The 9,817-nt window shown below is 38.3% G+C and overlaps 1 protein-coding gene across 2 annotated transcripts in view; it reads right to left on the bottom strand.

Moving 5' to 3' along the window:
* The window catches only part of Gucy1a2 (guanylate cyclase 1 soluble subunit alpha 2), a 276,470-nt gene that overhangs the window by 111,622 nt on the left and 155,031 nt on the right, over positions 1 to 9,817 (bottom strand). The window contains exon 5 of one of the 2 annotated variants that reach the window (XM_021206936.2): positions 3,442 to 3,927. The exons of the other annotated variant lie outside the window; for it this stretch is intronic. Within the exon in view, the coding sequence (XP_021062595.1) occupies positions 3,442 to 3,927 (486 nt within the window). The remainder of the gene's footprint in view (positions 1 to 3,441; positions 3,928 to 9,817) is intronic. 2 annotated transcript variants of the gene reach the window in all.

Here is a 9,817-nt window from a genome sequence, read left to right as displayed (position 1 = left end):
GTCAGCTTGGTCTACAGAGTGAGTTCCAGGACAGCCAAGGCTATACAGAGAAACCCTGTCTCGAAAAACAAAAAAACAAAAAAACAAAAAAACAAACAAACAAACAAACAAAACCAAAAATAAATAAATAAATAAAAGAAAGAGAAAAAGAAAAAAGAAAAAGAAAAAAAAGAACAAGGAAAAGAAAGAGAAAGAGAAGAAGAAGAAGAAGAAGAAGAAGAAGAAGAAGAAGAAGAAGAAGAAGAAGAAGAAAAAGAAAAAAAATCTTGTCATCCAAGCCCATGCAAAACCTTTAGTTTTCTCATAGCTTAAAATGTGCTCTGTGAAACAGATAGCTTCTTCCCACACCTCCCACTTTATAGAACTGTGAATTATTTTAGAAGAATCTCCTTAACATGTCCTACATTTACTGAATTCTTCCACTCCAATTATAATTCACCACTGCTTCTCTGTAATGATAGTGAAGCACTAAAAGGTAAGCTTGCCAGGCACATGTAAAAAGACTAGGTATTACTGTGTCCACTTGGAGGGTACCTTTGAGATAACTCCCTGTACATTGTTTTCTATTATTGTTCCACCTTATCTCCATTGTAATATAAACGAGTCTTTCACATTTTTCTCTTCAAACTTCCTATTCAAAATTTACCTATACTTTAAAGCTAACAACTGTCCTACATTTTGTAAATAATCAGGGTTGTTTAATAATGGCCTTTGGTATATACTATTTTTCAGTAGTAGTTAAAATATGTATGTGGTTTATGTTATAAATATCCAACTCTTCACAGCACATAGTGTTCTAGGGTATACAACAGCATAGTGCAAATATGCTTAAAAATAAACATGAATGATAGAAAATAGGAAGGTCAAACTTAGAGTTGCTTATTCATATTCTTATATGTTTCTCACAATGTACTTGTTTTTCCTATTCCTTTCCCCATCCCTTTAAAAATAATGTGTGTGTGCATGTGTGTGTGCATATGTACATTCACTTGCATGCACAAGTACTTATGAATGCCATATGTTAACTTCAAGCATCTTCCTTTGTTATTCTCTGCCATAATATTTTGAGAATGGCTTTCTTACTGAACCTAGAGCTTCCTGCTTTTGATGGTCGATTTATGCCAGCAAAACAGCCCACCAGAATCCACCTGTCTCTGCTCTCCCAGCACCAAGGTTACAAGTGCATTCCACTCTGACTGTATATTGTGGGGTTGCTGAGGACCTGGAGTCCATGCTTTAGCAACAAACACTCTTCTCCTTAGCTATCTAAGCCTCATTGTTCCCTTTCTTGATCCTCAATCATCCTAGTAACATCAGCACATTTTATGTCTGGATTGGCAAAATGTAATTCTTTTTAAGCAATATGAATAGCTAAATCTGACCCATCTACCTATTGCAAATCCACATATCCCTAGCACTAGATATGTTAAAAACCAATAGCCCTAGAATTGTATAAGTTCATACATCATTACTTAAATTTGAGAAGCAAGTTTACTTGAGGAAAATTTGTTATTTGTATTATTTTTGTATACACACACACACACACACACACACACACACAGGAGAGGTGGACAGTGAAGCTAAGGATTAAATCAAGAAAATAATTTTGCATGTTAAAACTTGCTGGTAATATGTTTTAGGTTTAATAACATACAAATAAATATGAAGATCACATCACATTTTAACAGACTTATTTTCCAAGATGTCTATGAACGCTAATTATATTTTTAAACTTTGGATTTGCTAACCCCAGAAGGCATCACATTTCTTCTTATACTTCTTTTCAAAGCCTCACTTATATCATATTTAAACTATAGACTAGACAAAGTGAATCTATTTATCTATCTTTTCCATTAAATTATTTAATTTTAAAATTAAAAAATGCATGCTGGAAGAGGTGAACACTGAAAGTCATTGAGACTAATGATCCCAATAAGATGCAACATGAAGTATGAAGGAAGAGTGTATAGGCAAACTTATTCTGATTTCTTCTCTTTCAGGAAATATCAGTGCACAAGAACAACAGGATTAGTGTGTCCCTCTATCTTAGAACCAGACACTGGGCTACTTTTTTTTTCTTATTTCTTTCTCTCTCTCTCTCTCTCTCTTTCTTTCTTTCTTTCTTTCTTTCTTTCTTTCTTTCTTTTTTCTTGGCATTTTGATTGACATGTTTATTGGCATGTTTATATTACTTAATCAGAGCATGCATATATGGTGTCAGAACATGAAATATATTTATATTAATAGATAGAAGTTGTGCTTGATGAAAACTTTTTATGACCCTGGGCTACTTTTATTAAAACTTATGCAAAAATAAATTACAGAGAGGTTAAAGGCAATTTGTAAAAACTCTTATTTTACATATCAAGGCATATTTCTTACCCATTCTCTACTCAAAATCCTTACCACTCAAAGCCTAAGTAAGCATCAGCTGTGTGTGCCATATAATTATTCTATATAATTTCCTTTTTTCAAAGAGGTACATCTTAATATGAATACCTCATGAGTCATAATCTGAGGAGGAAAATAAGCACATAAGTTCTATCCAAATCTGTTTACATGTGGATTATACCATGAAGAGGTTCAGCTGCTCAAATTTTCTATGATGATATTAAAGCCCTGCCGTTCACCATTTGCTCAAATTAAATGCCCCTGCCAACCTTCATGTAAACATCCATGGACTCTGACATTACATAATCTGTGTAAAAATCCTTGCAAACTATTTATCTATTAAGTAGGTAGAGGACTGACCTTTTGGAAGTATGGGTGTAACTTTTACAAGAAGTTCATACAAAGTTTGCCAAAAACAAATAAATAAATGGTGATTCTTACACAGCTGTGATTTACAGTCATTCAAAGCTAATAATATTAAGGTTTTGATTGTGAACTATTGACCACATAGGAAAGAATGAGAATACTTGCATATATTCCTTTAGAAGCAGAGGATCTCACTATATTGATGTTGTGAAGAAGGTCAAAGGTAAATATGAACCATATTTTAATATCATTTGTTATGTCCTTTTCTCTATAAAAATAAATTCTTTATATTGTAGTCTTACTCTCTAAGAAAAAACTAATTATTTTTTCAAATTTGCTTAGTATTGTGAAGTTAATTACTTAATAATTTTGAATAAAAAGCAGTTGTACAGAACTATTTTTCTTAAACTGCGATATCAGAATTGCTGAAGTCAATAATTTAAGATGAAATAATGAACATTTGGTAAGATACTAGAAAGATGTGTATTCTATATAAAGATTTATCTATCTCTCTATATGTTTGGCAAGTATCACATGTATAATGTATAATATTATATAAAATTCATCATCAAGTGCAAATTAGTATACATTCTTGTGAGTTGAGAATTTGTTATTACTGTACATATATATATATATATATATATATATATATATATATATATATAAGTAACTCATCTCCATTACCTTGTAAATATCCAAAAGGCCACACTGGTGATCAAATCTTGTGTAGAGTTCATTGAGCATGCTGATCACCTGCATGGGAGTACACTGAGCACATATGGCTGTAAAGCCCACAATGTCAGAGAAGAGCATGGTGACATCATCAAACTTTCTGGCCTGTACTTGCTGCCCTTGCCACAACTGCTGGGCTACATCACCAGGGAAAATAGAATACAGCAGATCCACTGTCTTCTTTTTTTCTTCTTCCAGGGCCTGGTGAGTTCTTTCTAATGTGGCCTTTAATTTATCCATCCTCTTCTTCAATCCATCCTGGGCCTTTGCTTGCTCTCCAACTAAAATGACATCTCGGGTGGCATCATGAATAGGGATGTCTGAGAGATGCAGTCCTCGGCCCATGAGTTCATCCAACTTGTCCACACATGGAGATCCCAAAAACAAAATGGCACCTGATTCTGGGACATGGATCATTTGTCCTTTGATTTCCATCACCTGTGAAAAGGACATGGAAATTTTATCAGTCCTCCTCACAAGCAGGCTGAAAAAATATTACATAATGCCTGATGGCTAAGAGGAACAAAATTGTTTCTTCACTGTATGAATTGCTGTTTTCACCCTCGGAAATATTCAATATATTCAAAGCCATTATACACTTCATGGATCAGAATAGAAATAACTGTTTTCCATCTTATTGTAAAGACAATGATAAAATATAAAATGAGACCATTGAGAAAATGACAAAGGAAAACATTTTTATTCAAGATTGAGAATTATTCCCAGGTGTATTGTTGAACTGGCTTATGAACCAACTCATACCACTTCAGCTTAATAGTAACAGAAACAGGATGAATTGACTTGTCAAAATACCAGTACTTAAGTGTCATTAAAATAACACCCCCTTCAAAAATTAAATCTTGGATTTCAAGATGAATCATAAAAAATATTTACTGTTAGGTACATAATATATCCATCAGCTACACAGTACTTGGAAAAAGTAGCAGTTAACATGATGACAAGATTAGTGGGCACTTCAGTAAGCTGAAAAGTAAAGAAGTTAAACCATGAATCTGTCATTAAGCCATTGTTAGCAGAAAGTGCATATTCATAAAGCAAAACATACTCCACAGACACAAATTAGAATAGAACTTTAGTCAGTGAAGACTGTAAAGTGCCCTTCTTCTGGGTTCTTTCTGCTGAGGCATACTGGTAGTTGCTCTACTCCCCTGAAGACACCATATCTTGAGGCATCCCAGAAGAGCAGTCAGGCAACTGAGACCACAGCCTGAGGCATCCCAGGAGATCTGTTGCACAAAGGGCAACTGAACAACTGATAACCAGCTTGTCTGCTCCCCTAAAGACACCATAGCTTAAAGGTATCCCAGGAGCTCCTCTGTGGGGAATTGCAGGCTGGTATCCAGTCAAGCTGAGGTCTGAACCCTGATGGTCATAATTCACCTTCATGACACGGTAGGTGTTCCCTCATGCTCCTGGAACGCTGGCCTCTGCCTAAGTTACTGCCTCCACAGCCCCCACAAGAGAGGCATGGTCAGTAGTCACATAAGCAATGACCCAAGCTTCTGACCTTCAGGCTAATCTCCTCCCCAGTTACCTAGCAACAGTGAAGACCATAAAAGGGACTGTTAGGCCTCCCCTTGATCTCTTACTCTCTTACTCCTTTGTTCCTTTACCTATCACTTCTCTCACTTCACTCTCCTCTTCCCTTTTCTTTGTCTTCTCCTCTCCTCTCCTCTCCTCTATCCTCTTCTCTAGCCTCTCTCTTTCACTCTAGCCTTCTCTCTCTCTCTCTAACTTCTCTCTTTTCCCCTGCATTTCTATAATAAAGCTCTTAAACCAAAGAGAGTCTCTGCTCCATCTAGATCTGCTGCACCACTCTGGTCAGTGTTGGGAACCTCTTCCCTTATCCCTCTCTCCTTTAACCCCAGGGTTACAGGTTGTCTCCTCAGGCTCCCCAGTAAGGGGCTGCCCCTTCTCCACCTCAAGCTTACCTTCCTGGGTCAGAGGCTTAGATCTCTACCTGGGGCTGTGTGGAGGAAAGTGCCTGGCAGCTCTGCTTGCTTTGCGCCTTCCCAGAGCACAGGAACTCTGGCCCCTTTTCCTCCCCACTTTGCTCCAGGGCTCCCTGCCCCCCCACCTTTATTTTGTTCCCAACACTCCTCTGTACACAGGGCAACTGGGCAACAGACATCACAGTCTGAGGACCTCCTTGAGGTTCTGTGGCATACAGGACAACTTACCCAACAGACTGAAAGTCTCCCAGGAGTTCTGAAACACACAAGGAAAAAGAAACAACAGTCCATAGCTGTGGCCCCCTCGAAGAAAATCTTCCCACAAGGCAACAGACTGACTGATCCTCAGAAGACCCAACAGTATGAAGGCCTCCCAGGAGATCTACTGTAGTCAGGGCAACAGATCAGCAGCTTCTCTGCCCCTCTGAAGAGACACCAATTGGAAGGTCCCACAGCTGGTCTGCTACAGCCAGGACCTCAGGCCTGCCAGAAGACCTGAAGCAACCCAGGGACAAAAGAGGCAGACTCCAGACAGAGTCACCCAGACCAGCAAACATGAAGTATAACCAGATGGCTAGAGGCAAGCACAAGTCCATAAACAACGGAAGACAATATATGGGGGCATCATCTGAACCCAGTTATCCCACCATAACATGCCCTGAATATACAAAGACACCTTGAAATCAGGAAGCTGACCTAAAATCCGATTTCATGAAGTAAGTCCTTTAAGAAAATGTGAATAATGCACTGAAATAAATACAAAAACAACGCAGATAAACAGGTAGAAGCCCTTAAAGAGGAAACAAATAAATCCCTTAAAGAAATATAGAAAAACACAACTAAAAAGGTGAAGAAATTGAATAAAGCACTCCAAGATCTAAAAGTAGAAGTAGAAACAATAAAGAAAATACAAATGGATCCCACTTTGGGCCTGTCACTGGACCTTCTTTTTCTCAGGCTCCTCTCCATTTCCATCCCTGTAATTCTTTCAGACAGAAACAATTATGTGTCAGAGGTGTGACTGTGAGATGGCAACCCCATCCCTCACTTGATGTCCTGTCTTGCTGCTGGAGGTGGGGTCCATAGAGTCCTCTCCCTATTGTCGGGCCTGACACTATTACTGAGGCTATGGAATGCTCAGGAAAAGGAATCTATTATGACTGCCTCTGAAAGACCCAACAAGCAGCTGAAAGAGATAGATGTAGTTAATTGCACCCAACCAATGGACAGGAGCAGCTGACACCTTTTTTTAATTAGAGATGGCTGAAAGAAGCTGAGGAGGACCAGCTTTGGAGGTCCAGATTTGAAGGACCTAACCCTCAAGAGACTGGAGGCCCCATCGAGTTTAGAGGTCAGGTGGGGTGGGGTGAGGGCATCCATGTGGAGATAGGGTGGGTGAAGAGAAGGTGTGGGATGTGGAGCTGTCTGATGATGGATGGGGAGGGACAGGGAGTAGAATATGTAGTGTAAAAAATGAATTACAAATAACATTAAATTAAAAAAAAAAAAACAAAAATGGAGACAAACCTAGAAATGGAAAAACTAGAAAAGAGGTCAGGAATTACAGATGCAACTATCACCAAGAGAATACAAGAGATAGAAGAAAGAATCTATGGTGGAGAAGATAGCATAGAAGAGATGGACAAAGATAATTCAAAACATAAAATACTCCTAACCAGGAAATTCAGGACACAATGAAAAGACCAAATCTAAGAATAATCAGAATAGAGGAGAATGAAGATTCTCAGTTCAAAGGACCTAAAAATGTCTTCAATAAAAACATAGAAAACTTCACCAACCTAAAGAAAGAGATGTCCATAAAGGTACAAGAAGTCTATAGAACACCAAATAAATGGGACCAGAAAAGAAAATCTGTTCCTCACATAATAATCAAAACACTAACTGCACAGAACAAAGAAAGAATATTAAAAGCTGTAGGGGAAAAGGGCCAAGTGAAATATAAAGGCATACCTATCATAATTATACCAGATGTCTCAACAGACAGATGTCTCAATCAGACCAGGCCCGAAGAGCCTGGTCAGAGGTCATGCAGACTCTAAGAGAACACAAATGCCAGTTCAGGCTACTATACCCAGCAAAACTCTCAGTCCACATAGAAGGAGAAAGTCTTCTTGGACAAAACCAAATTCAAACAGTATCTATCTACCAATCCAGCACTATACAGGATTCTAGAAGGAAGCTCCAACACAAGGAACGTACCTATACCAAAGAAAAGACAAGATATTAAGCATCTCACAACAAAGCAAAAGGGAGAGAATCACAAGTAATTAAAGTAACTAAAAAATAAAAAAATCAGGAACCAACAGTAATCTATATTTAATATCTCTCAACTCACCTATAAAAAGACATAAGCTAATAGACTGGATACACAAACAAAATTGAGCATTTTGCTGCATACAAGAAACACATTTCAATAACAAAGACAGACACTACCTCAGAGTAAAAGGATGGAGAAAGATCTTCCAAGCAAATGATCCAAGGAAACAAGTTAGAGTTGCCATCCTAATAGCCAATAAAATCGACTTTCATCAAGCATGATGAGGAAGGACACTCCATATTCATCAAAGGGAAAATCCATCAAGAGAAATTCACAGTTCTGAATATCTATGCCCCAAATGCAAGGGCACCCTCATTCATAAAACAAACTTCAGTAAAGTTCAAGACACACATTGAACCCCACACAATGATAGTGGAAGACATCAACACCCTACTCTCACCAATGGACAGGTCATTGAAACAGAAACACAAAAGAGACACAGTGAAACTAAGAGAGGTTTAAAACCAAATGGATTTAACAGATATCTACAGAACACCCTAAAACAAAGAATCCACCTTCTTCTCAGCACTTCATGATACATTCTACAAAACTGACCATATAATTAGTCACAAAACATCCCTCAACTATACGAGAAGATTGAAATAATCCCAGGCATCCTATCAGATAACCATGGACTAAGGCTGTTCAGCAAAACAACTGAAAGCCCGCAGGCACATGGAAACTGAACAACTCTCTACTAAATGATAAACTGTTCAAGGAAGAAAGAAATTAAAGACTTCCAGGAATTTAATGAAAATGTTGACACATCATAACCAAACTTATTGGACACAATGAACATAGTGCTAGGAGGAAAATTAATAGCACTAAGTGACCTGGCAAAGAAACAGGAGAGATCCTACAGTAGCAACTTAACAGCACACCTGAGAGCTCTAGAACAAAAAGAAGCAAACTCACCCAAGAGGAGCAGACAGCTTTAAAAAGTGCTACTCAGGGCTGAAATCAACCAAATACAATCAAAGAGAACAATAAAAAGAATAAACAAAATCCAAAGCTGATTCGTTGATAGAATCAACAAAATAGATAACCCCTAGCCAAACTCACTAAAGGGCCAAGAGGCATTATCCAGATTAACAAGATCATAAAAGAAAGGGGAGACATAACCACAGAAGTGAGGAAATTCAAAAAAATCATCAGATCCTACTATAAAAGCCTATACTCAACAAAACTGGAAAATCTTGATGAAATTTACACAATAAAATACATTTCAGCTATTAAGATTGAGGACATCCTGAGTTTTTCAGGCAAATGGGTGGAACTAGAAAATATCATCCTGAGTGAGGTAACTCAGACCCCCCAAAATCTTGCTTGGTATGTACTTACTAATAAGAAGATATTAGAACCCCCCCAAAAATGTACAGAATACACAAGATATAGTCCACATAACTCAAAAAGATCAACAAGCTAAAGTGCCCAAGTGAGGATGACTCAGTCTTACTTGGGAAGGAGAAGAAAGAAATGTCAAGTCAGGAGGGAGGGACATTAGAGGGAAAGTGACAGGGTGAGAGGGAAGAGGAGAACCTGATCTGGTATTGGGTGATGGAAAAGGACTGAAGTCCTGAGGGCCAGCAGAAAGAATGTAAACAGGCACTCTCAGGAGGTAGCAAGTTGGGGGACCCTCCAGAGTGTACCAGATACCTGGAAGGTGAGAGACACTCAGGACTCAAAGATCTTACATGACATGCTGGACAGTAGGGAAAGGGAATGTATAGATTCCACCTCCAGCAAGAAGACAGGGCATCAAGTGCGAGAGGGAGTTGCTATCCCAGAGTCAAAACTCTGACCCATAATATTTCATATCTGAAAGAACTTCAGGGATGCAAATGAAGAGAGTGACAGGTCCAAAGTAGAATTCAGCTCAAGGGGAGGCCTCAAGGCCTGACAGTATTATGGAGTACTCACAAAAAGGGATCTTCCATGATTGCCCCCTTAAAAGACCCAATAAGCAACTGTAAGGGGCAGATGCAGATATTTGCACCCAACCAATGTACAGAAGCTG

The sequence above is a fragment of the Mus pahari genome, chromosome 10 (genome assembly GCF_900095145.1).
Source record: "Mus pahari chromosome 10, PAHARI_EIJ_v1.1, whole genome shotgun sequence".
NCBI classification, from domain to species: Eukaryota; Metazoa; Chordata; class Mammalia; order Rodentia; family Muridae; genus Mus; species Mus pahari.
The sequence above is the reverse complement of the archived record's forward strand: the minus strand, read 5'-3'. Positions and strand labels throughout refer to the sequence as shown.